General features: G+C 47.1%; 1 protein-coding gene across 4 annotated transcripts in view; it reads right to left on the reverse strand.

Moving 5' to 3' along the window:
• Positions 1 to 27,866, reverse strand: part of SLC2A9 (solute carrier family 2 member 9) — a 234,658-nt gene that overhangs the window by 95,629 nt on the left and 111,163 nt on the right. For all 4 annotated transcript variants that reach the window (XR_005215825.1, XM_037829396.1, XM_037829397.1 and 1 more), the window contains exon 7: positions 12,676 to 12,863. Coding sequence is in view for 3 of the 4 variants with exons in the window: in XM_037829396.1 (XP_037685324.1) it covers positions 12,676 to 12,863 (188 nt within the window). In the remaining variant the exon portion in view is untranslated. The remainder of the gene's footprint in view (positions 1 to 12,675; positions 12,864 to 27,866) is intronic.

Consider the following 27,866-nt stretch of genomic DNA (forward strand, 5'->3'; position numbering starts at 1 on the left):
CACCACAACTTCCCAAGAAAAGGGGGGTGTCCGCTCACAGCCATCATCCTGGTGGACAGGAAACACTCCTGCCCATCGCCAGCCCCATAGCCCAGAACTGCCCCAGACAACCCAGTGTGATGGAAGTGCTTCAAATAACAGGCACACACCACAAAACTGGGCGTGGACATTAGCCTTCCCTGCAACCTCAGCTGATTGTCCCAGAGTTGGGAAGGTAGAGCAGTGTGAATTAACAAAGCCCCATTCAGCCATCATTTCAGCAGACTGGGAGCCTCCCTACACAGCCCAGCAGCCCAGAACTGCCCTGGGGGGATGGCACTCACCTGTGACATAGCACAGTCATCCCTCAACAGAGGACCCGGGGTGCACGGCCTGGAAGAGGGGCCCACTTGCAAGTCTCAGGAGCCATACGCCAATACCAAGGACTTGTGGGTCAGTGGCAGAGACAAACTGTGGCAGGACTGAACTGAAGGATTAGACTATTGCAGCAGCTTTAAAACTCTAGGATCACCAGGGAGATTTGATTGTTAGAGCCACCCCCCCCTCCCTGACTGCCCAGAAACACGCCCCAGATACAGGGCAGGCAACACCAACTACACACGCAAGCTTGGTACACCAATTGGACCCCACAAGACTCACTCCCCCACTCACCAAAAAGGCTAAGCAGGGGAGAACTGGCTTGTGGAGAACAGGTGGCTCGTGGATGCCACCTGCTGGTTAGTTAGAGAAAGTGTACTCCATGAAGCTGTAGATCTGATAAATTAGAGATAAGGACTTCAATTGGTCTACAAATCCTAAAAGAACCCTATCAAGTTCAGCAAATGCCACGAGGCCAAAAACAACAGAAAATTATAAAGCATATGAAAAAACCAGACGATATGGATAACCCAAGCCCAAGCACCCAAATCAAAAGATCAGAAGAGACACAGCACCTAGAGCAGCGACTCAAAGAACTAAAGATGAACAATGAGACCATAGTACGGGAGACAAAGGAAATCAAGAAGACCCCAGAAGAGCATAAAGAAGACATTGCAAGACTAAATAAAAAAATGGATGATCTTATGGAAATTAAAGAAACTGTTGACCAAATTAAAAAGATTCTGGACACTCATAGTACAAGACTAGAGGAAGTTGAACAATGAATCAGTGACCTCGAAGATGACAGAATGGAAAATGAAAGCATAAAAGAAAGAATGGGGAAAAAAATTGAAAAAATCGAAATGGACCTCAGGGATATGATAGATAATATGAAACGTTCGAATATAAGACTCATTGGTGTCCCAGAAGGGGAAGAAAAGGGTAAAGGTCTAGGAAGAGTATTCAAAGAAATTGTTGGGGAAAACTTCCCAAATCTTCTAAACAACATAAATACACAAATCATAAATGCTCAGCGAACCCCAAATAGAATAAATCCAAATAAACCCACTCCGAGACATATACTGATCACACTGTCAAACACAGAAGAGAAGGAGCAAGTTCTGAAAGGAGCAAGAGAAAAGCAATTCACCACATACAAAGGAAACAGCATAAGACTAAGTAGTGACTACTCAGCAGCCACCATGGAGGCAAGAAGGCAGTGGCACGATATATTTAAAATTCTGAGTGAGAAAAATTTCCAGCCAAGAATACTTTATCCAGCAAAGCTCTCCTTCAAATTTGAGGGAGAGCTTAAATTTTTCACAGACAAACAAATGCTGAGAGAATTTGCTAACAAGAGACCTGCCCTACTGGAGATACTAAAGGGAGCCCTACAGACAGAGAAACAAAGAAAGGACAGAGAGACTTGGAGAAAGGTTCAGTACTAAAGAGATTCGGTATGGGTACAATAAAGGATATTAATAGACAGAGGGGAAAAATATGACAAACATAAACCAAAGGATAAGATGGCTGATTCAAGAAATGCCTTCACGGTTATAACGTTGAATGTAAATGGATTAAACTCCCCAATTAAAAGATATAGATTCACAGAATGGATCAAAAAAAAATGAACCATCAATATGTTGCATACAAGAGACTCATCTTAGGCACAGGGACACAAAGAAACTGAAAGTGAAAGGATGGAAAAAAATATTTCATGCAAGTTACAGCCAAAAGAAAGCAGGTGTAGCAATATTAATCTCAGATAAAATAGACTTCAAATGCAGGGATGTTTTCAGAGACAAAGAAGGCCACTACATACTAATAAAAGGGGCAATTCAGCAAGAAGAAATAACAATCGTAAATGTCTATGCACCCAATCAAGGTGCCACAAAATACATGAGAGAAACACTGGCAAAACTAAAGGAAGCAATTGATGTTTCCACAATAATTGTGGGAGACTTCAATACATCACTCTCTCCTATAGATAGATCAACCAGACAGAAGACCAATAAGGAAATTGAAAACCTAAACAATCTGATAAATGAATTAGATTTAACAGACATATACAGGACATTACATCCCAAATCACCAGGATACACATACTTTTCGAGTGCTCATGGAACTTTCTCCAGAATAGATCATATGCTGGGACATAAAACAAGCCTCAATAAATTTAAAAAGATTGAAATTATTCAAAGCACATTCTCTGACCACAATGGAATACAATTAGAAGTCAATAACCATCAGAGACTTAGAAAATTCACAAATACCTGGAGGTTAAACAACACACTCCTAAACAATCAGTGGGTTAAAGATGAAATAGCAAGAGAAATTGCTAAATATATAGAGACGAATGAAAATGAGAACACAACATACCAAAACCTATGGGATGCAGCAAAAGCAGTACTGAGGGGAAAATTTATAGCACTAAATGCATACATTAAAAAGGAAGAAAGAGCCAAAATCAAAGAACTAATGGATCAACTAAAGAAGCTAGAAAATGAACAGCAAACCAATCCTAAACCAAGTAGAAGAAAAGAAATAACAAGGATTAAAGCAGAAATAAATGACATAGAGAACAAAAAAACAATAGAGAGGATAAATATCACCAAAAGTTGGTTCTTTGAGAAGATCAACAAGATTGACAAGCCCCTAGCTAGACTGACAAAATCAAAAAGAGAGAAGACCCATATAAACAAAATAATGAATGAAAAAGGTGACGTAACTGCAGATCCTGAAGAAATTAAAAAAATTATAAGAGGATACTATGAACAACTGTATGGCAACAAACTGGATAATGTAGAGGAAATGGACAATTTCCTGGAAACATATGAACAACCTAGACTGACCAGAGAAGAAATAGAAGACCTCAACCAACCCATCACAAGCAAAGAGATCCAATCAGTCATCAAAAATCTTCCCACAAATAAATGCCCAGGGCCAGATGGCTTCACAGGGGAATTCTACCAAACTTTCCAGAAAGAACTGACACCAATCTTACTCAAACTCTTTCAAAACATTGAAGAAAAGGGAACACTACCTATCTCATTTTATGAAGCTAACATCAATCTAATACCAAAACCAGGCAAAGATGCTACAAAAAAGGAAAACTACCGGCCAATCTCCCTAATGAATATAGATGCAAAAATCCTCAACAAAATACTTGCAAATCGAATCCAAAGACACATTAAAAAAATCATACACCAAGACCAAGTGGGGTTTATTCCAGGCATGCAAGGATGGTTCAACATAAGAAAATCAATCAATGTATTACAAAACATTAACAAGTCAAAAGGGAAAAATCAATTGATCATCTCAATAGATGCTGAAAAAGCATTTGACAAAATCCAACATCCCTTTTTGATAAAAACACTTCAAAAGGTAGGAATTGAAGGAAACTTCCTCAACATGATAAAGAGCATATATGAAAAACCCACAGCCAGCATAGTACTCAATGGTGAGAGACTGAAAGCCTTCCCTCTAAGATCAGGAACAAGACAAGGATGCCCGCTGTCAACACTGTTATTCAACATTGTGCTGGAAGTGCTAGCCAGGGCAATCCGGCAAGACAAAGAAATAAAAGGCATCCAAATTGGAAAAGAAGAAGTAAAACTGTCATTGTTTGCAGATGATATGATCTTATATCTAGAAAACCCTGAGAAATCGACGATACAGCTACTAGAGCTAATAAAGAAATTTAGCAAAGTAGCGGGATACAAGGTTAATGCACATAAGTCAGTAATGTTTCTATATGCTAGAAATGAACAAACTGAAGAGACACTCAAGAAAAAGATACCATTTTCAATAGCAACTAAAAAAATCAAGTACCTAGGAATAAACTTAACCAAAGATGTAAAAGACCTATACAAAGAAAACTACGTAACTCTACTAAAAGAAATAGAAGGGGACCTTAAAAGATGGAAAAATATTCCATGTTCATGGATAGGAAGACTAAATGTCATTAAGATGTCAATTCTACCCAAACTCATCTACAGATTCAATGGAATCCCAATCAAAATTCCAACAACCTACTTTGCAGACTTGGAAAAGCTAGTTATCAAATTTATTTGGAAAGGGAAGATGCCTCGAATTGCTAAAGACACTCTAAAAAAGAAAAACGAAGTGGGAGGACTTACACTCCCTGACTTTGAAGCTTATTATAAAGCCACAGTTGCCAAAACAGCATGATACTGGCACATAAATAGACATATAGATCAATGGAATCGAATTGAGAATTCAGAGATAGACCCTCAGATCTATGGCCGGCTGATCTTTGATAAGGCCCCCAAAGTCACTGAACTGAGTCATAATGGTCTTTTCAACAAATGGGGCTGGGAGAGTTGGATATCCATATCCAAAAGAATGAAAGAGGACCCCTACCTCACCCCCTACACAAAAATTAACTCAAAATGGACCAAAGATCTCAATATAAAAGAAAGTACCATAAAACTCCTAGAAGATAATGTAGGAAAACATCTTCAAGACCTTGTATTAGGCGGCCACTTCCTAGACTTTACACCCAAAGCACAAGCAACAAAAGAGAAAATAGATAAATGGGAACTCCTCAAGCTTAGAAGTTTCTGCACCTCAAAGGAATTTCTCAAAAAGGTAAAGAGGCAGCCAACTCAATGGGAAAAAATTTTTGGAAACCATGTATCTGACAAAAGACTGATATCTTGCATATACAAAGAAATCCTACAACTCAATGACAATAGTACAGACAGCCCAATTATAAAATGGGCAAAAGATATGAAAAGACAGTTCTCTGAAGAGGAAATACAAATGGCCAAGAAACACATGAAAAAATGTTCAGCTTCACTAGCTATTAGAGAGATGCAAATTAAAACCACAATGAGATACCATCTAACACCGGTTAGAATGGCTGCCATTAAACAAACAGGAAACTACAAATGCTGGAGGGGATGTGGAGAAATTGGAACTCTTATTCATTGTTGGTGGGACTGTATAATGGTTCAGCCACTCTGGAAGTCAGTCTGGCAGTTCCTTAGAAAACTAGATATAGAGTTACCATTCGATCCAGCGATTGCACTTCTCGGTATATACCCGGAAGATCGGAAAGCAGTGACACGAACAGATATCTGCACGCCAATGTTCATAGCAGCATTATTCACAATTGCCAAGAGATGGAAATAACCCAAATGTCCTTCAACAGATGAGTGGATAAATAAAATGTGGTATATACACACGATGGAATACTACGCGGCAGTAAGAAGGAACGATCTCGTGAAACATATGACAACATGGATGAACCTTGAAGACATAATGCTGAGTGAAATAAGCCAGGCACAAAAAGAGAAATATTATATGCTACCACTAATGTGAACTTTGAAAAATGTAAAACAAATGGTTTATAATGTAGAATGTAGGGGAACTAGCAATAGAGAGCAATTAAGGAAGGGGGAACAATAATCCAAGAAGAACAGATAAGCTATTTAACGTTCTGGGGATGCCCAGGAATGACTATGGTCTGTTAATTTCTGATGGATATAGTAGGAGCAAGTTCACAGAAATGTTGCTATATTAGGTAACTTTCTTGGGGTAAAGTAGGAACATGTTGGAAGTTAAGCAGTTATCTTAGGTTAGTTGTCTTTTTCTTACTCCCTTGTTATGGTCTCTTTGAAATGTTCTTTTATTGTATGTTTGTTTTCTTTTTAACTTTTTTTTCATACAGTTGATTTAAAAAAGAAGGGAAAGTTAAAAAAAAAAAAAAAGGAAGAAAAACAAGGGAAAAAAAAAGATGTAGTGCCCCTTTGAGGAGCCTGTGGAGAATGCAGGGGTATTCGCCTACCCCACCTCCATGGTTGCTAACATGACCACAGGCATAGGGGACTGGTGGTTTGATGGGTTGAGCCCTCTACCATAAGTTTTACCCTTGGGAAGACGGTTGCTGCAAAGGAGAGGCTAGGCCTCCCTATATTTGTGCCTAAGAGTCTCCTCCTGAATGCCTCTTTGTTGCTCAGATGTGGCCCTCTCTCTCTGGCTAAGCCAACTTGAAAGGTGAAATCACTGCCCTCCCCCCTACGTGGCATCAGACACCCAGGGGAGTGAATCTCCCTGGCAACGTGGAATATGACTCCCGGGGAGGAATGTAGACCCGGCATCGTGGGACGGAGAACATCTTCTTGACCAAAAGGGGGATGTGAAAGGAAATGAAATAAGCTTCAGTGGCAGAGAGATTCCAAAACGAGCCGAGAGGTCACTCTGGTGGGCACTCTTACGCACACTTTAGACAACCCTTTTTAGGTTCTAAAGAATTGGGGTAACTGGTGGTGGATACCTGAAACTATCAAACTACAACCCAGAACCCATGAATCTCGAAGACAGATGTGTAAAAATGTAGCTTATGAGGGGTGACAATGGGATTGGGAAAGCCATAAGGACCACACTCCACTTTGTCTAGTTTATGGATGGATGAGTAGAAAAATAGGGGAAGGAAACAAACAGACAAAGGTACCCAGTGTTCTTTTTTACTTCAATTGCTCTTTTTCACTCTAATTATTATTCTTGTTATTTTTCTGTGTGTGCTAATGAAGGTGTCAGGGATTGATTTAGGTGATGAATGTACAACTATGTAATGGTACTGTAAACAATCGAAAGTACGATTTGTTTTGTATGACTGCGTGGTATGTGAATATATCTCAATAAAATGATTAAAAAAAAAAAAAAAAGAAGGGAAAGTTAAAAAAAAAAAAAAAAAGAAAAACAAGGAAAAATAAAAGATGTAGTGCCTCCTTGAGGAGCCTGTGGGGAATGCAGGGGTATTCGCCTACCCCACCTGCATGGTTGCTAACATGACCACAGACATAGGGGACTGGTGGTTTCATGGGTTGAGCCCTCTACCATAGGTTTTACCCTTGGGAAGACGGTTGCTGCAAAGGAGAGGCTAGGCCTCCCTGTGGTTGTGCCTAAGAGCCTCCTCCCGAATGCCTCTTTGTTGCTCAGATGTGGCCCTCTCTCTCTGGCTAAGTCAACTTGAAAGGTGAAATCACTGCCCGCCCCCCTACGTGGGATCAGACACCCAGGGGAGTGAATCTCCCTGGCAACGTGGTATATGACTCCCGGGGAGGAATGTAGACCTGGCATCGTGGGATGGAGAACATCTTCTTGACCAAAAGGGGGATGTGAAAGGAAATGAAATAAGCTTCAGTGGCAGAGAGATTCCAAAAGGAGCCAAGAGGTCACTCTGGTGGGCACTCTTATGCACACTTTAGACAACCCTTTTTAGGTTCTAAAGAATTGGGGTAGCTGGTGGTGGATACCTGAAACTATCAAACTACAACCCAGAACCCATGAATCTCGAAGACAGTTGTATAAAATTGTAGCTTATGAGGGGTGACAATGGGATTGGGAAAGCCATAAGTACCACACTCCACTTTGTCTAGTTTATGGATGGATGAGTAGAAATACAGGGGAAGGAAACAAACAGACAAAGGTACCCAGTGTTCTTTTTTACTTCAATTGCTCTTTTTCACTCTAATTATTATTCTTGTTATTTTTGTGTGTGTGCTAATGAAGGTGTCAGGGATTGATTTGGGTGATGAATGTACCACTATGTAATGGTACTGTAAACAATCAAAAGTACGATTTGTTTTGTATGACTGCGTGGTATGTGAATATATCTCAATAAAATGAAGATTTAAAAAAAAACAAAAAAAAAACATCTCTAAGAGTGTTGGATGGTCCAGCCTGGCCCCTCATCTTACGGATAAAAATATCCTATGCTAAGTACTTAACCAGTTGATTTTACCTTTCTCGTCTCCTTTAGTCACGTCCTCATTTTACAGCTGAGGGACTGAGGCTCAGAGGGGTCAGATGTCTCACTCAAGGTCACACAGCTGGGAAGCTGGAGAACATGGGCTGGGTCCCAGGCCACCCCGGTATGGCTCTTTCTCAAGGGAACGGCCAAGGTTATCTCATGCTACACATGCGGGTCGGACCGAGCTGAAGCCTTCACATGCGTCGTGTTATCCATCTTCCCAACTGTCATCTAAGGCGGGTACCACTCTACACCTGGGGAAATGATGCTATCTTGTCCAAGGCCTCCTAACGAGAGAATTCAGTGCTGGGAGGTGAGCACAGGCAGGTGACCCCAGGACTTAACGCTCTTGACCACACACAGGGTCTCAAAGCGTACACTTTTCTCTCCATCCTTAAGGACAGAGCAAATTCTTTCAGTGCAACGGTTTTAGTTATCAGGGGAACAAAACACTGGGTTTTTCTGGTGTGAATTAGAAAGTGATTTGGGGAGAAGCTTTTCAAAACAAACGCTATTGATGGTGTTCCTGAAATTGTGATTAGAGGTTTTATGTGAAACATGATTTGGCCTTCAGAATTCTTAATGATGGTTTGCAAAATGTGTGCATCTTTACGTGGTCCCAGATAGCTGCCTGATCTGAAATGCAGGAATAATTTTTTTTGTGTGTGTTTTGTTGCAAACATATTGAAGGCTTTCTTGCCTCCCTCCCTCCCTCCCTCCCTTCTTCTGGCCTTCCCTCCTTCCACCCAATGGCTTATTGAGGGGTAGCTGTCGAGGTGCTCTGATAAGTACCAGTTACAGTGGGGAACAAAACACACAGCCCTCGCCCGCAGAGACCGTCCAGTCTAGCAGGGAAGGGAGTCATTATGCCACAATCACTCTTGGAAGGGATTTGAAGAACACGCCATCTACCTGGGAACCCTGTGGGACTTGGGCTCTCCACTCAATGCACACGTGGGCAGCAGTAAAGTCTCCGAGAATCCAGAAAGGATGTCACAGCCTGCACGCCTTGTCTCTCTATTCCTGGTTTGCATTTATTCCTAACAGTCTTGGGCATCTTGTTTGCCAACCAAGACTGCATCTCCGAAACAGGGCATTTCACAATTGTGTGGCATCGAGAGATAGGAAAACAATGCCAGAAACAATCTCACGGATAACAGCAAGGGGGAGAGATCTAATGTAAGCTCAGCACTACCGCCTGCGAGGCATCCTACACGCATCATTTCATATAATCCTCAGAGCGGCTGTGCAAATCGTGTCATCATCCCCATTTTTCTCAATAGGAAACTGAGGCCCAGGGAAATTAGTAGGGTCAGCTTCCTCTGTTCCAGATGGAAGGGCAATCCAAGGTAGAGATGAGAACCACCATAATTCCCAGCCTTCCAGAACATTCATCAAGGCTTAAGAAAATGAAGGCTTTCCCACACTGGGTTTGACAATTGCTATTGGTTCCATTTTCAAGCCGTGAACTTGGTGGGAACAGTGTCCTCACTGCCCCCCAGTTCTTCCTGCACCTTTTGTTCCCTAAATATTCAGGGGTCTGCCCTGTGTCATGGGCTACTCTAGGTGCTAGGGACCCAGAGATGATGGCACGTGCTGTCCATCCTCGAGGACAGAGACAAATTATAACCACAGGGTGATGGTCAACGGAGGTGCGTGGGAGCGAGGGGCCACCAAGGGGAGGGGGCAGACTCTGCAGGGCGGCAGCTCCTTTGCCCTGGTGAGAGGCTGGAAACTCAGACAAAAGTCTGGTTTTCATGCAAAGGACGAACTGCTCAGGAGGAAGGCAGCTGCATAAAGTAAATATTATTAAGTGGCAGGTCTAATTTTAGAGAAGGAATTTGTAAAGCTAATTTGAGAGGGAAGGAACAAAAACAATCCAACTCTGAGAAAGGAATATAGAAATAAGTAAATTATTTGAGGTTCAATCCAACCTTCTCTTGATTTCCAAAGGAAATCAAATCGGTTGTTCAAATCTGTGTAGCAAAAATGCACTGAGCAGTACGTAATGTTTGTTTAACACAGTGGTTCTCAACCAGGGATGGAGACTTTGGCTTCCCAGAGGCCACTGGCAATGTCTGGGGATATTTTTGGTTGTTGTGGCTGGTGGGGTCGGGGGACGGTGCTACTGGCATTGAGTGAGTAAGGCCAGGGACACTGCTAAACATCCTACAGCCCCCATGGCCATGCATCTGAGTCCTCAAATGTCAGCAGTGCTGAGGCTGAGACCCCTGGTTTAGTTCAAGGACATTAAAAGACCACCGGCCAAACCTGCGGGCGACTTAGGGCACCTGGCTCTGCAGGTGTGAGTTAGACACTCAGGTTTCACCCCCTGTGGCCTCGGCTCAGCCCTCGGCCCTCTGCAAGGGGCAGTTTGTTCATCTATGAAATGCGGCCGTCCCACCTGCTCTGCAGGACTGTTTGAGGCCAGAACACGTGATGAATGGAGAAGGGGCCTGGCAGTATTTACAGACCATGTCCCCACAAAATAATGTCTGGTAAAACTAAGGGTACAAAGCAGGTTTTAAAGGATATTTAATTTTCAAAAAATCAGGTTTCACCAACTCACTTCCTTGGTCTTGGGGACTTGGATTAAATGACGGGGAGGCAGCAGGTGCAGGGGAAGAGCCCCTAAACTACGAGAGGGGTCCAGAAGTCAGGCTCTGATGCCAGGGCGGCTGCTAATCTGCTTGAGCCCCTTTGTATGTAAAATGGAAGAAGTAAGACCTGTCCCAAAGGCTGCTCAGGGATGACGTGGGGGCAAACACTGAGTGATACCTGTGCGGAAGCCCTGAGGTGGCCTTGGGGACCCTCCCTGCTTGGTAAACACCCAGACCTTGGGGTGAACTGCTGGGGCTCAAATGCCTTTCAAATGCTGTGTGACCTTGGGAAAGTCCTTCAACGTCTCTGTGCCCAACAATGGCGACCAACCCTTGCTCATGCTAAGTGCTGCATAAGTCTGCACTTGACTGCTTTTGCAGCTGAGTGGACTGAAGCTGGGCGAGGGTTAGCGACTTGCCCAGGATTCTCGCCGCAGGTTCACGGTCACCCTGAGACTGGCGGCCAGGCCTGCTGATGCTCGGTCCAGAGCTCCTTGCTGACTCAACACAATGATTAAAATAAACAAGACGAGGAGATCTGAGTGCTCTGAAGTTGAGCCATCACAGTGCTGGCTTTGGGAGGGAACAAGGTGGATTTTTCCATCATATACAGCAGAATTTATAAAATTATATAGGATGTGCAAGTTGGAAAATATATCCCAGCAGAGAGGATTTCGTTAAGAAATATGATTCCCTCACTAAATGCCTCATTAAATATAGATTCTATATACAGTTTTTAAGACTTCAAGTGTTAGCTCTAAGTAATGCATTCTATTTTCTTGGCATTGAGACCTTCTACTACAAAGTTTATCATATAAAAAGAAAGCAAGCAAAGGACTTGTCCAGGGTCATGCCATAAGTTAAGGAGGAGCAGTGGACCCAGGCACCTCCTCATTCTGCTCACTTTAACCAAACCAGGGAAAACAGTTAAGTAGCATGCTGATTATAGAATAAGGACTTATCGAAATGAGGCAGAAGATTGTGGTTGTAACTTTCTGTGCTGTCATCTTCCCTGGATAGAGACCACTCCCCTTTCCCTTCACCTCCCCTGGACGCCCCCAACAGCCTCCTGCTGACTTTTGGAGGATTGTGTGTTTATGCTCATTCCCGAGGAGGGAGAGCCATTTGATCTGAGCTGCTCAGGAATCTCTGAAACCTCTGCCTTCTCCGTCTCTCTGGGCTCAGCCACACTCTGTGAGTTACCTCAGAGGGAGTTGGGATGCGTCAGTGCAGGGGTCTCCTCTACAGCTGACCAACCTCTTTGCACACTTTCATGGATGGGGAACTCACTACCTCTTGTGGCAACCCACTCCATTTTCCAGTTCTGCCCTACGGTGAGCCAGGGTTTGCCTCTATTCTTCAGATTCCTGGATTCTACCTTCTGGAGGCTTCAAGAGAGAGGAGATGGCTTCCTCCATTGGAGGGTTTGGGGAACTTTATGGAGATAACCTCTTCTTTGGGTTTCCCTGCCCACATCTGCTCAGGCTCCAAGAGGCTTTTTATTTAAGACCTGTGAGTTGAAGCCAACCCAGTCAAGAGTGTGTTTACTTAAATCATCTATCTCTTCCTCACTAATTCCCAATACCCCTTTAATTGAGAAATAGGACTTTTATGTATTTCTAGGGATAAATAATCACAATGGTGAGCAGCATTTATTAAGGGACAACTGTGCTAGGTGCTGTGAAAACTTCCCACTGGTTCTCTCTTTCAGTGCTCAACTGTAAGGTCAGTATTATTTTATCCCATTTACAGATGAGGAAACTGAGGGTCAGAGAAGCTCCATGGGTGCCCACAGAGCACCGGCACAGAGCTGGCTGCGGGGGTGGAGTTGGGATTTGAACCTGGGCCTCCAGAGTTCAATCCCCAAACCACCCCAGCCCACAACCACCGTCGGCCCCTCGGTTTGCACAGGGCTGCCCCGGCTGAGCCCACCCTCACCGCATTGAGGCCGCAGAGCTGGTAGCAGGCCATGGTGATGATGATGGTGATGACCTGCCAGCGGACAGACGGCGTCCTCAGCAGCTCCAGGACGGACGTCAGGCGCACGCTCCTCCAGGTGCGGCTCTCTGCCAGGACCTCCTCCACTTCCTGGGAGACGTTTGCTTTGCCTAGGAACGTCTGGAAGGCTGCAAACAGGGACAAACAGGGGCTTTAAACTGGGGTTAGGACATCTGCCACATCTAGCGCTGGGCTCTGCCGAGGCAGGACCTCCACACGGACACACACCCGGTGGGGAACTGAGCTGGCAGGGGCCTTGGAAACTGTGATGTGCCAAGCCCTTGCTTTAAAAACAGGAAGCTGGAGTCCCAGGGAGACGCAATGACTTGCCCAACGTCACCTAGCCTCTGATCGCCATTACAGCAGAGCAGAACACACCCAGGGTTTCGATGCATATTTATTGAGCGCCTCCTGTTTGCCTGGCCCTGTGTGCTGTCGCCCTCACTGGAGGTGTCCAGACAGGGGTCAGATGGCCACTTGGCCGGGAAATCTGGGAGTCGATTCTATCATCAGAAGGAACCTTGAGCTAACTTAACCTTCAAAGTCCCTTCCACAAAACCACCTGCAATACAGAAACGTTGAGGGGAAGCATCCAAGAGCTGATGTGCCCAGGATTCAAATGTGCCCGAGTGATGCATGTCCTTTCCAGGGTGAGCACTGCAAAATTCCAGCCTCGGACAACTTGCCGTAGTTTACCAAGCCCTTAATTACGTAAACCACCACGAAGGTGCACTTGATGGTTGGCTGACTAATTAGACCCCTGAGATCATAATAAGCAGATCATGGGAGATGCTTTTAGAGCACGTATTTGAATATTCAGTGCTCTGATATTCATCCTCCTGCAGGGAAAGGTGGCTATCGTGACGGCCCCTGCGGACAGCCCATCCCAGACACGGTGGGCATCCTCCTGACAAAGGAGGCTCTGCACCACAGGCCATGTGAAAGTGCTCTTTCTAAGCAAGAAAAAAAGTTATCAGACTTGTTGTAGATTGTCCAAGAAGCAAGCACACGAAGGCTTCAGGCTGTTATTTTCAGCAATTTACTAGAAAATGCATCAGTCTCTTCTGTGAGCTAGGATTTAATGCTTTTTCCAGCACTTATTAAGGAAAAATGGGAGAGCACCTGAATGAATAACGTTTTGCATCATGCACTAAACCATAGTATGTCTAATGTTTCTTAAAGTCCTAAATGCAATATTCATATGATAAAGTAATCCTTGAATTTGGGGACAGGAAAACTTTCCTCTCTCCTCCCTAACATACATGTTTTCCATGATAAAATAAGGAAAATTTTTAACCCACTTTTTTCTACCCTTTTCACCTTGGCTGCCAGGAAGCTCTCAGCCAAATTTAATACTCAGTGTCTTAACAGAGTTTTCTAGAATAATCTTTCTTCTTCCCCCTATAACTTCTGACCTCTTTCTTCTTTTAGACCTTGAATTTAACTTTTTTACTGACTATGTGTTCATAAAAATAACTTATTTCTACTCCCCCTGCACCCATTTTTACAAGGCTTCTGTGACCAGGTGAAGAGGTGAAGTGTGTGTGACTAGCATGGCAAACATAGAAATATGCTACTCAGATCCCTCTGAGGAAGCTGGCTGGCTGTGAGGGGTGTGGCCGGCTGACAGCTTCCAGTTATAGGCTTTTTGAGTACTCATCTCAATTTTCATGCCCAGGTGATGCTATTCTCAGAGTGACCCCCAGCCTATGACTGAGGAAGGTGGCAGTATGGGGGACCAGCCATTTCTATGCAATGTGGGAACCCTGGAACCCCCAACCTTGGCTCCAGAGCTCCCTTCTGAGCTTGCAGAGACTTTGGCAGGTGGCACCATGGTCCGGCAGCTCCCCCCTGTCCAGGCTCCTCCTGCCCAAGCCCGCTACCACCCTTTTCCTTTCCCAGGTATCACTCCCCAGTGAAACATTTGCCTTCGTGACTCGTTCTCAGCATCTGTCTCCCAGTGAAGCCAACCTGCAGCAATCAATTACCTGACAGGGCAAAATAATCAATCAACTGAGCTCTCTATTCACCTTTAGAAACGCTGAGCTGGTTTAGGGTCTTGTCACCTTCTCCTGAACTATCGCAATAGCCCATTTGCTGGTCCCTGTCCTCAATCTTCCCATGCCCGACAGAGCTGCTACCGTAAACCTGCTCTCTCTGCTGCAGCATCTGCCCTGTCCCTCCATTTCATTTGGCTTCTTCATAGGCCTCCCAGGCTCGCCACTGGGCACAGAATGAATTCCAGGTTCCAAGACCAGCATGAAGCCCTCGCAGCCTGGTGCACGGCTCTTTTCAGCCTCAGCTCCCAATGCTTCCAGCCTTGCCCACATCACACTTGGACCTGCAGGCTGCTCGTCTTTCCCACACACATGCTTTCTCGGCTCCCTGAGCTTGGCCATGCTGTTCCCTCCACTGCATGTGCCCTTCCTGCCTCTCTTTCCCTGGCTACCTCTCCGTCACTCTTCACCGTCTCCACCTTCCCTGACAGCCTGTTGGTGAGAGAGCCTGCCAGGCTCCTTTGGGTCCAGTCCCCTGCTCATTCCCACCTCGGCACTTTCTCCTCGCTCCATCACTGTCACTTTCTGTCCACCTGCGGTGAGCAGCTTGAGGGCCTGGAGGAGAACAGGGGCCCAGCCAGTGTTTGTTGATCTGAGCTGAACCGAGTCAGCTGGCAAACCCACTCCCTTCCCTTAGAGCATGGGTTCTAAACCTTGGCACGTTGACCCCTTGAGCTGGAAAATTCTTTGTGGTGGGGGCTGTCCTGTGCATTGTAGGGTGTTGAGCAGCCTCCCTGGTCTCTGCCCACTAGATGTCAGAAGCAGACCCTCAGTTGTGACAACCAAAATGCTTCCAGAATTTTCCAGATGTTCCCTGGAGGGACAAAATCACAAGCCGGTTGAGAAGCACTGCCTTAAGCAAAGAGTCATAGGCTGCTGGCTCCTGGTTAGACGGCCTCCTGCCAGAACACGTCCTCCCCCCGACCCCCAGCCTTCAGCCTCCCCCTCTTCTCCCCCTGTAGCACAGAATAGCCCTGCAGGCCCCTGCCCCAGCAGGCCCCCCTTCTGCTCCCCTTGCCAAATAAACCCTACCCCCATGACTGCCTCCTGCTGCCACTTTCTGTCCACTTGCTATTACTTCTAACATGGCCCTGCTGGGATTAGTTTGGGTCCTTCCTATGCTGCGTGTATCCTCTCTGGCTGGGAGCTCATAAATACCCTTGTGAAAAACAGCAAATAGGAGAAGTGTGAAGCCTGAGTTGGAGTTGGGAGGGGTATCCGGGGTGGTGGTGGGGCCAGGCTGGCAAAGGAGAGGAGCTGCATTTTGGGTAGGGAACCTAAAGTCCGAAAGTCTCCTCTGGCATCCTGGCACTCAGGAGAAGCAAGGCAGACAGATTCTCCCATCTCTTTCCTCTGTCTGCAGTGATCCTTTGACTGTCCTGCACCTGGATACACTTCCTCATTCTTTGAGCCTCAGCTCAGACACCGCCTCCTCCAGGAAGCCCTTGGTGATTCTCCCCTGGCTGGAAGTTACAGGAGGAGCAGGCCAAGGAGAAGACATTCCCGCCCACAAAGGCACAGGGACAACAACATTTCTGGGAACCTGGAAGGTGCCAGACATAGGGCTTGGAGCCAGGTATACAGTGATGAAAACCCCAGATCTGCCCCTGGCCCTGGGCCTGCCTCATTGTCTTATACCAACAAGAAACAGAATGAGCCTCTTCCTCCTACGGACTTCCCTCTGTCTGTCCTGCATGTCACTGTTGCTGACGGCTTCCTGCTTCCTGCTTCCAGCCCCTGCACCCCTCCGCTGTGGCCTTCCCTGGTCTGGGAGTATTGTACATACTCCAGGAATGGCCCCCAAAAATTAAACAGAGCATCCTCGAGGATGCTCTATGCCATCTCCAGGGGTCCCCACGGGAACTAAGCCCCAGTTGCCCACAGCTGAAACCTGCTCATTAATGAACCCACATTGCTTCCCTGACTTTCCTGTCCCACCTCCCCTCTGCCCTACCAGTGCTGCCTGGGTCACCTCCCAAATAATCTACCAATACTCAAAACCTTGACTCTGCTTTGGGGGCACCCAGAGAATCATGAAGCCCCCTAAACTAGATGTCTGGTGGTCACATGACACAGATGCCACTCTCCCCATCCAATTTTGTGTGATTTAGTCACTAAGCTCTACTGACCACCTTCTTAATGTCTGCAATCCATGTGCTTCTCTCTGGCCCCGGGCTCCCGCGTCTCGCCGCTGGTCTCCTTACCCCGTTCCCAGCCCCCTAGATGATCAGATCATCCTTCCGAGTTGAAGCCTTGGCTGCACCACCCCTGCCAGCAGGAAGCAGTCCAGAGGCTGCTCACCTGCCAGGCAGAGGCTCCACCCCGCATCCCGGCTCCACCTCCAGCCTCTCTCCTCCCCACCTGTCCTGGCTGCTGCCTGGAGGAGGGACTCCCCAAAGACAAGCCTCTGAACCTGGTATGTGCTGTCTGCTCCTTCCCCCCGGAGCACCCCACCACGCTGCTGCCTGTCTGGAACCTTCTTTCTCCCAGTCCCACTCTCAGTCGCGGCCTCGGGGCCCGGCCCTGCCCTGCCCCACTGCCCACGGTTAGCCCCTCTCTCTTCAGGGCCGGTGTCCCGGTGCCCGTGTCTGTTATGCCAGCACCTCGCAGGTGCCACCCGGAGCGGGGCTGCTGAAGGGCTGCTGAGCGTGACGTCCGTCCCTGCCTCCCGCCGAGGGGCCCGCTGAGCCGTGTTTCCTCTTCCATGAAAAGGAAACCATAACCCTACCTCGCTGGCTTGCTTTGGGGGATAAACACAATGTGTGTAAAGTGTTCAGTAAACAACAGCGATGGTTATTATTATTATTATTATTATCTCATATCTGGGTGGTACAGCCTGATGTTGAGGGTGTTTGTTTTGAAGAGTAAAAATCGAGACTGCAGGGTGACAAGGGAGGAGAAAGAGCATGTTATAAATACAGAAGTGAGGCTGTGTGGCTGAGCGTCCACGGACAAGAAAAATTACGCAAAATGTCGGCAAAATTAAATCAAAATTGCTTTAAAAATTAAACCAATATCTGCCTGGTTCTCCTCCTGCTGTTCCGATCGAGGTGTGGGAACCTGCACCAGGCCCTCCTGCGGTCTTCAGACACCAGGCAGAGTGGAGCAGGGGTGACAAACGCACGTGGCAGGCTCACGGGGCTGATCACACGCAGGTTGTGAGGGGGCAGAGGACCTGCTAGCGAGGCCCTGCCCAGCGCGGGCTCCATCCTCGGGCCGGAGACCCCTCCCGGGCTCAAGCCCTGCTGGCCGAGTGGCTGTCCCCAGCACGGGGGACTCCCCAGTGTCTGGCCCTCTGGAGGTGTCGCCGACACTGACAACAGCTGGCTTGCATCAAAACCTGCCATGGCTCTTGTTTGGATGCTGAAGCCCATCGGCACAGAAAGAGGGCGAGCAGCTTCCTTCTGTAAAAGCTGAGGTCCCCTTTTCTGTGGAATGCCGTACTCCTGAGGTCAAGTGGGGACAGACGTTTGAGTCCTCCTCTCTGTCCACCTCTGCCCGGTCCCTAACTGCAGTCTGGGATGTTTGTGGGGAAACGGTGTGGCTTTGCCGGGCCCTGCTGAGTGGCCACCTATGGAGTGTCGGGTGCCCAAGACCTGTCATCCACCCCCACGGGTTCAAAGGGACGTGCAGCTCATCGACAGAAACCAGCGCCCCATTAGAAGTCGTCTCCCAGCGCATCTTCACTGAGCACTTGCCATGTTCCTGGCTATCTGGGCTAAGTTTAGGGCAGGGGGAAGAGAAGCTAGGGGGCCTGCACAGCGGATGCCCACCTCACATGGTCCCATCACCTTCCCTAAAGTGCATTTTTGTGAAACCCCAAATGCAGGAGAGACTCTGTGGAGCAGGAGGCTGGGGGCCTTTGCTGAAAACATGGGCATGGCTTGTTCTCTATGGGCCAGTGTCAGTCTCAGTGCTTCTAAAAATAAGAGCTTTCATGGAAGCATTTCCTTCCAACTGCTGACGGGATTGAAGGGGAGAAAGTCATGGGATTTTTAACTTAGGTTTGGTGTCCTTTTATTTGCTACAACAGGAGGAGTTGGAGTGGGGTGTGTGAGAAGGGTGTGGAAGGGGCTGTTGGGACTCCTGTTTATAGTTGTATAATATTCCCTTTATGAACCGACCCCGGAGCCTTCACATGGCCCAAAGGCCCGAGGGGCGGGGAGCTCCACCTCTGCACAGCAGCTGACAGGTGCCCTTAATCTTTATCTGTCAGCGTACAGTGATACATGGCAGTTGACTTGGGCAGTTAGTTGACCAGTTAGCAGATTTGGGAATGACAGTATTTGGTTTTGATTGAATGAATCTTAACAAATGAACAAGTGGTTTATAAAAAAACTCCCAAAGAAACCACGGATTAAAGATAAAACTAACAATGTCAGCACCAACGAGGACAATAGCAGAAATGTCACCTCTACTCCAGGTACAAGCCCGTGGCCAGCCACAAGGGCTGTGGACAGTCCGCCACTGGGCAGAGATTGAAACTTAAGCCATCACCTAGCTCTTCAATGTAAAGACCACATTTTAACAGGAGTGAGAAAGTAGGAACCGTTAAAAAAAAAAACTAGCTCTTATGGAAACTATTGTAAAAGCAGGTGTTTGGAAATGTTTCCATCATGCTGTGGCTTTGTAGCCAGATACACACACACACACACACACACACACACACACACACAGGCCATCAATAAAACTCATCTGCTTGTAAAAAAACGAAACAAAACACTTGCAACCAGTTAAAATGAGGTTGAGATTCAAAAGGGAAATCAGAGGAGGCCACGCTGTTCCCCGGCTGGAAAGTGGAAAAGCTGGACTCAGAGCCCAGCAGGGCCTCCAAAAGCCTTGCTCCCAGGGCCCAGTTAGACACCTTGGGAAATGAGGACTGGCAGACCTTCCACACTGCCCTTCCCCTTCGATCCCGCCTCCCCTCCTCCCTCCCTCTGTCCCTCACTTCTTTCTTTCTTTCCTTCTTTCCTTCCTTCCTTTCCCCCTTCCCTTCCATCTCTTCCTGCTGCCTCTAAATTTCATTGCATATCCCAGGTCTTTGAAAGGGAAGCATCTTCTGGCTTTAGCTCAGCCATCCCTTCACCCATCACTGTAGTTAGAGGGAGGAAAATGTCTACATTGTCATCTTAGCACCAATTTCATGACACTTCAGAAGCGCAGAGAGGAATTTTTGAATGAGCTCTGGTCTTCCTTTTCACCCAGGGCCTCTAAGTAGTGTACTCCCTTCCCACTGATCCCAGGTGAAGGGCTGGAATCTGCCTCCGGAGCAGGGAGACCGTTTCAGAGAGGGGCAGGGACTGCAGGGAGGGGAGAGAGCTCGCGGCACAGTGTTGGGATGTGGCACCAGGGGACATGGCCACAGCCACGACCCATGTTCTGCCCCTATCAACCCAGAGTAAGTGCCTGTGCCAGTGTGAGACTTACAATATACTTCTGCTGGGGCTTGTATCCTATCCAGGGGCTGGTGTGCAGCAGGTTCTCAAACTACACTGGATTAACTTAACTGCACCCTACTCCTATTTGTTGATGTTTATTCTGGAGAAGGGGATCCTCTGGGAGCTGGGACATGCCCTTCACACTCCAAGGACTCCTGAGGCAGATGGGGTTAAGCTTGTTTCCTTTGGCCCTGAAGACAGAACAAAGCATCACGAGGTGAGCTGTGATGGGACAGATGTCAGCGCACCAGGAGAAAGAACTATCTGACTGATTGATTTCTTCAAGGGTGGCTTGGGCGGGTTTATAGGCAATGAGTTCCCCATCCCTGGAAGTATAAAAGGAGAGCTTTGTAGATATTGAAGAAGGGACCCAGGCATTGAACAGTGTGGGAAACTGAGTCTTCCGTGTTGCCTGAGGCATATCTAGGGTGGTGGCTTAGAACGCTAAGCTTCAGGCCTGCATGGAACGCCGTGCCGGCCTGCCCTGTAAAGATATGTGTCTTGTGACTATGACGACAAAGTTTACTATTGTCCTAAACCAAGATTGTTCCTTCTGATATGCAACAGGATGTAAACTTAGGTATCTGGTGGGCTCTCCTGAGCCTGAGGACATTTAGCATATACTCCCTGATCTTCTGAAATAAATAACTGGAGCAAAGGTGCATTATCATCCACTTAGCACGAGATGCAGTGGGCCCCCTGCTCCCTTAATTCCTAACTTTGTGTCTGTGTCTCATTCCTGCGCCACCCTGTCAGCAACAGAACAGAAGGACGGACAATGGGGGTCTCTAAAGCATGATCAGAAACCCAGGAGATGGAGACGGGGCACATGCGTCCATAGGGGTGGAACAGAAACATTCACACATTTAACTAGTAGGACTTGGGCAGGGTGGAAATGGCCTTGGAAACTTGAAGCCTGCGAGCCCATTTCAAAAAATAAATTTCCTTGTGGAAAATAACCCTCCCAGATGAGTCTGTTCTCTTGAATCTCAACCTCATTTAAACAGTTCCGCCAATCTAACAGTCCCTCTCTTTCTGGCGGATGCTCCCCACCCCCTCCCTTGAACTTGAAAGTAAGAGCCCCCACCCCCAAGGCAGCTCAGAGCTCATTCATATTCTCAGCCATGTTCCAATCACTAACTCCAAAGCACTAGGAAAAGGAATGAGCATTTCCATTTCCCAACTGGAAGGAAACCCCTCTGGGTGGCCAGGCCAGTTCCATACTGAGAAGGGGCACCGCTGCGTAAGTCAGCCCTGCGCCCGGTCCGAGACCTGCCTTTATTCAAGAGATGAGCGAAAAGACGCCGAGCAGAGGAGAGGCCACCAATCCTCACGGCGAGTCTACTGGGAGCCAGGTTTTGTGCCAGATGTCCCAGAGATTCTCTCTCAATCCCTACGATGAGCTTTAGGTCCACTGAGCTTAGGGAGGGTTAGGAAGTGTGGCAAAGATCACCCAGGGAGAAGGTGAGACGGCTTAAAGAAACTGCAGGGCCGAGAAGCTCACGGGACCAAGTGCAGTTAATTTCAATTAACCTGCAACTTCTGAGTGCTTACTAGGTGCCAGGGACTGGTGGAAGTCCACTGCCCTAAGGAAAGAACAAATAAGGTGCCGTTTCTGCCCAAAGGAGGCCTAGAGGGGCAAGACACACGTCACTACCACTCGAGGTGGACGGAGCTGGGGCCTCACGACACCTGTGCCAGGTCAGCTCTTTATCGCCATTTAACAGACCAGAAAGCTGAGGCTTGGAGGGATGAAGTGATGTGCCCAAGTCACACAGAGAGCTGGAACTTCTGCTTCTGCGCTGCTGTGTGTCCCCAGGGGCGATGCAAGCCTGGCCCAGAGGCTGACACTGACAGGAACTGATCTCCTTTTGCATCATTCATTCCTTATCCGGACATTTTGGTTCTGCTACAAGACAAAGCGAAAGCCCTCTTTCCCAGGAGTGTGCTTTGCATGTCTGCAGGCATTCTGTCTGTCCAATGGCTGCTTTTGCAGATAATGAAATTAGCAACTGCATTAATATTGTTGTGGGGTGATCTCCACAGCTGTGGTTTTTAAATGGACAAAAGTGTCCCCACTCAGGGGGTGGACAGATGGGGTACAATTGCAGCTCCACGGAGATTCCCTGTGTGACCCAGTAAGTAATCAGATCTGATATTAACACCAGTAAGAATGGCCAGTATTTCTGGAGGGCTTCTCTGTGCACCCAAGGATCTCTGCAAGAGTCAACCAGCAGAGTGGCTAGAAGGGGATAACCCCAGGGGTCATCCTTGGTAAGTGGGAGCTATTAGAGACAGCTCTCAGAGGTAAAAACAGTGGTAGTAACTGTTCAAAACAGCCAGACAAACAACAACAATGAAAACAGACAGCATCTGCCCCAGCAGCCACAAGGGTTCCTCTGGTTTATGACCAACCCGTCTAGCTATGGATGGACCCCCATGGCATCTCCCTGTCCTGGCAGGGAGGTCCAATGTGAAGCAGGTTATGCCAGGAAAAATTAAGATAACTCACATTTGTTGAGCACTCAGTATGTCCCAGGCACTGTCTAATGTTTCCTGTGTAGTAACTCATTTTGATCTCCCGTTAAAGGTATGAGGTAGCCAGAAATAGAATCCCCATTTTACAGGTGATGAAACTGAGGTCCAGAGAGGTTAAATAACTTGCCCAAGATCACAGAGCTAAAAAGTGGCAGAGTAGGATGGGAGTGGAGGGCTCTGGCTGCTGAGCCCCTGCCCTCAGCAAGGCTGCACTGCCTCTCACGCTGCTGGAAGAGCACGGAACATCAGCTATGCTCAGGAAAGATGAGGACCAGAGCCAGAGGTCAGCACGCAAAGTGTGTCCAGGGGAGAGTGTTGGGGTCAAGCCCGAGAAATATGTTCAAAGTAAATTATCCAAGCCCAACAGCCCTGAGGGGCGCTACCTCCTGAAAGCTGTTTCAAACCTTCTAGGAGGGCTTCCTTCTCCTTCCAGGGCCCTGAGTTTAATTTGTACAACAAACACGCACAGATGCACACACCACACAGACAACCTTGTAAGTTGCATCAGTTTTTCCCTCTGGATTTCTACAACGTATGAGATGAAGTCACTAATACTTAAGAGAAAGAGGAAAAGGAGGCTTCTAACATGTGAGCTGGGAGAGTTTGCATCACCTTTAACCTGCAGCCCCTCCATCTCTAAGATAAGGACCATCCTTCCTGCACAGGTGCCCTCTCGGCTTTGTGGTCCTGTTCAACGTGCTAAATAGAGGCGATTGTAAGTGTTATCGCCACTCTTGTTCCAATAAACCGTTGCTGTGGGAGTGAAAATCTAAGGGAGGGGGCAGACTCCAGGTAGTTGTGATGACTAGAGGGTTAGAACCAAACCAGGCCTCCATCAAATGTGTTTCAGCCTCACAGAGCTGATGGGGTTTGGGCAGGCCAGTGTCCCCCCATGAACTTGGCCGGAAGCTTGACCTTCTGCCTCTCCGAGGGATGGAGTGGAGGGTGGGAGGTGGTGACAAGCACAGTGGACCATGGGCCAGGGGAAAGGGCTCAGTCCCAGCTCGGCCACTGACCTGCCTGCATCCTCAGACAAGACTCTCACCTCCCTGGGTCTCGGTTCCGTCGGCAAAAGGAAGAGGTTGACTTGGCCCTGTGTGATTTCTTATTTCTAAGGCCTAAAAGATGCCTCCTTGTCAAAACTGACCTCAGCTACTCTCCTCCACTCAAGACAAACCTCACTCTCATGCTCTTTGGGACACATCATGCATATCCCAGATTCTGTGGAATTACGGAGAAGGACCAGGCTGTGGTGCCAGATGAGCTTGGGTTCAAGAAGTGGCTGCACCACTCACTAACTGTGTGACCTTGGCAATTTATTCCAACTCCATGAGCCTCAGTCTGCTCATCTGGGGAGTGGGATTGAGAAGACAAACCTTCCAGAATTGGAGAATGCTGTGATGGGGGAACCAAAGGGACATTCCCAGAGGCCCCAGGTCCTTAGCACATGACAAGCCCTTCTCCTCACTTCTCTCACACCACTGCAGATTTAGGATGCCCTCTGGTTGTGTTTCCAGTAGGTCTCATTTGTTTATCTGTTCAACACACATTTGCTGAACATCTACTGTATGCAAGAGATAACCCTCTGTGAGCCCCCAGCTCGGTTAGAACTGTATGAGATCTGATTTCATGGGAAAGGTGGCCTCCAGAGAATTCATTTGGTCTCCATTTCTGACTAAAACAGCATTGAACTGAAGTCTTCATAAGCATGAGGACACACATGTTTATTGATCACTTCATAAATACCCCCTCCCAGCACACATTTGAACATCCCTGCCCACACTGGCCTCCCCATCTCTTGACAATGACACAACAAGGAGACCTAAAACACACTGATGTGACACATATGCTTTGCTTTTGACTTAGAAAAATCCTCACACTGAGGTACAGAGGTAAGACTATCAAGGAAAAAAACATCAAAAGTTCCAAAGCAATTATCTGAAAGTCCTCCCTGGTATAAATGGCTGGTCTGCATAATGAACCTCCTCCCTCCCGTCCCTCCACCTCAGACTTCTCTGGTTGAAAATGCTCCAGGCCCCCGAGCAAGCGAGCCTCTGCTTGACTGCCACAAATCCAAGTGTGAAGCTCAGAATTTTAAGAGGCAGCCTGCTACAGTGAACAGAGTTAGGTATACTTTGGTATTGGTCATTCATCCAACAGCTATTCACTGAGCACCTGCTTTATGCCAGGCACTGCACTAGGTGCTGGGGGTTTAGCAAAATAGGAAAAGTCCGTGGAAGCTTTCATCCCAATGGAGGCAAGAGAGAAGAATCGAATTAACATAAAAACCTGCAGTTTCAGATAATGATAAGTGCTAATAATAATAATAAGTCTGGGTGAGAGTGAAGAGGAGGGGATGCTATTTTAGCTACCACAGTTGGGGAAGATAGTTTTGAGGAACTACCATTTCAGCAGAGACCTAAATGAAGTCAATGAGTGCAAGTCGTGCAGATATCTGGGGGAAGAGCCTTCCAGGCAGAGGAAGCAAGTGTGAGTGTCCTGAGATGAAATGTGCTAAGAGCATTCCACCGACTACTAGCTGTCAGATTTTGTCCAGTGGGACTCAGCCCTACAACCATTCTCTTGTTATCACTGGGGCTAGAAGCCTTCAAACTACTTTCCTGGACTCTCTTGCTAGCTGATTCCTGTTATGTTCTACAAATGGAGACTGGCGTGAGACTGAAGATAGGAAGAAGACAGAAACTCTTCTTGTAGTCAAATGTGCAGCCCATTGGTGGTGGCTCCCGATCAGCCCCAGAGCCTGTGACCCCAGCATTACCATGACAATGACACCAGCCAAAGTAGCTTCAGTATCTTCAACATCTGTCCAGCCATAGTGGTTGTTCTATCAGCAGGGTCAGCAATGACAAGATTTATGCCCAAGAAATATTTGGAGAGGACACTCAGGTGGTGCCACTGGGCATCTCACCTGTAGATGCATCCAGTCAGTTGAGTCCCAGGGTCCCATGTTTGGATTTAGAAGTCTCTATTCCACTCTCTGCTGCAAGGCCCTTAGAACTCTGGGGCTCATAAAACAAAAAATGAGCACCATTGCCATTTCATTAGAGGTTCAGTCTGTGAGAAACAGCTTATGGGATTTGGGTGGGTGCTACCTGGGGGCATGTTCTGTACCTGTCAGGTACAGTCATGAGACACATTCATGAATTCTCCTCCACCATTGCAGTAGCAGCCCCTTAATCTTAGAAGCCCTGAGAGGGGGCAAATATTGTATGCAGCCTCTGCCTAGAAAATGGGGCCATTCTGTCAGAATCCCACCTGCTTTAGTTTTCTCTTTGCTAAATCAAACACCATGCAATGAGTTGGCTCAAACAATGGGAATTGATTGGCTCATGGTTTTGAGGCTAGGAGAAGTCCACATCAAGGCACTATCAAGGTGATGCTTTCTTCTTGAAAACTGGAATTCTGAGGCTGGAGGCCGGTGATCCTGGGTCCTGGGTTCCTCTGTCACCTGGCAATGCACACGGTGCCTCCTCTGGGCTCTCCCTTCTCTTCTGGGATCCGTTGACTTTCAGCTTCTTGCGTCATGTCTTTCTCTCTATCTGGTTGAATTTCATTCTGCTCATAAATGACTCCAGTAATAGGATCGATTCCACCCTGATTGAGTTAGGTAACACCTTAATTGAATTAGCCTCATCAAAAGGTCCTACTTACAATGGGTTCACACCCACAGTGATGGATTAAGTTTAAGAGTGTGTTTTTCTGGGGCATAGCTCCAAACCAGCACACCACCCTCACACTCATCACTTAGGGCCGTGAGAAGCTACAGGTAGGTCAGATGAGAGCTAACTGGGCAGAAGCTCTCTTCTAGAAGTCAGAAGCCCTAGCTCTTGAACCTCCAGCTTCACCACTGGAGAGGTGGTGATGATGTCAAGTTCCCATGTCCTCTGCCTTCAGTTTTTCACCTATGAAAGGTGAAGGGCCATCTGCCTTCTCCCAGCCCAGGAATTCTGTTAGGCAAATATTTTTTATGACCTTTCACAGGTGACTTGTGTTCAGCAGCTCAGAGCACACTTTCAAGACCTTGATTTATTTTCCTGTTTATTCAGCACTTAGTAAATGAAAGACTATGTTGGATTCTTTTTTTTTTTTTAATCATTTTATTGAGATATATTCACATACCACGCAGTCATACAAAACAAATTGCACTTTCGATTGTTTACAGTACCATTACATAGTTGTACATTCATCACCTAAATCAATCCCTGACACCTTCCTTAGCACACACACAAAAATAACAAGAATAGTAATTAGAGTGAAAAAGAGCAATTGAAGTAAAAAAGAACACTGGGTACCTTTGTCTGTTTGTTTCCTTCCCCTACTTTTCTACACATCCATCCATAAACTAGACAAAGTGGAGTTTGGTCCTTATGGCTTTCCCAATCCCACTGTCACCCCTCATAAGCTACATTTTTATACAACTGTCTTCGAGATTCATGGGTTCTGGGTTGTAGTTTGATAGTTTCAGGTATCCACCACCAGCTACCCCAATTCTTTAGAACCTAAAAAGGGTTGTCTAAAGTGTGCATAAGAGTGCCCACCAGAGTGACCTCTCGGCTCCTTTTGGATTCTCTCTGCCACTGAAGCTTATTTCATTTCCTTTCACATCCCCCTTTTGGTCAAGAAGATGTTCTCCGTCCCACGATGCCAGGTCTACATTCCTCCCCGGGAGTCATATTCCACGTTGCCAGGGAGATTCACTCCCCTGGGTGTCCGATCCCACGTAGGGGGGAGGGCAGTGATTTCACCTTTCAAGTTGGCTTAGGTAGAGAGAGAGGGCCACATCTGAGCAACAAAGAGGCATTCGGGAGGAGGCTCTTAGGCACAACCATGGGGAGGCCTAGCCTCTCCTTTGCAGCATATGTTGGATTCTGAGGACACAGGACTCAAGGGGCTCACTGGGGAGGGAGGGAGAGCCACAAAAACAGGCAGTGGCATTCCTGTCACCATACCAGGTTGGGACATCCTTGGAAGTCAGGGGCAGGGATGGGGGCATCCCGACCCAGTGTCTTGGTTTCCTGGAGCACCACCAGCTGGGTGGCTTAAAGCAACAGAAATTTATTCTCTTTCAGCCTTGGGA

Source organism: Choloepus didactylus, chromosome 3 (assembly GCF_015220235.1).
Source record: "Choloepus didactylus isolate mChoDid1 chromosome 3, mChoDid1.pri, whole genome shotgun sequence".
Taxonomy (NCBI): domain Eukaryota; kingdom Metazoa; phylum Chordata; class Mammalia; order Pilosa; family Megalonychidae; genus Choloepus; species Choloepus didactylus.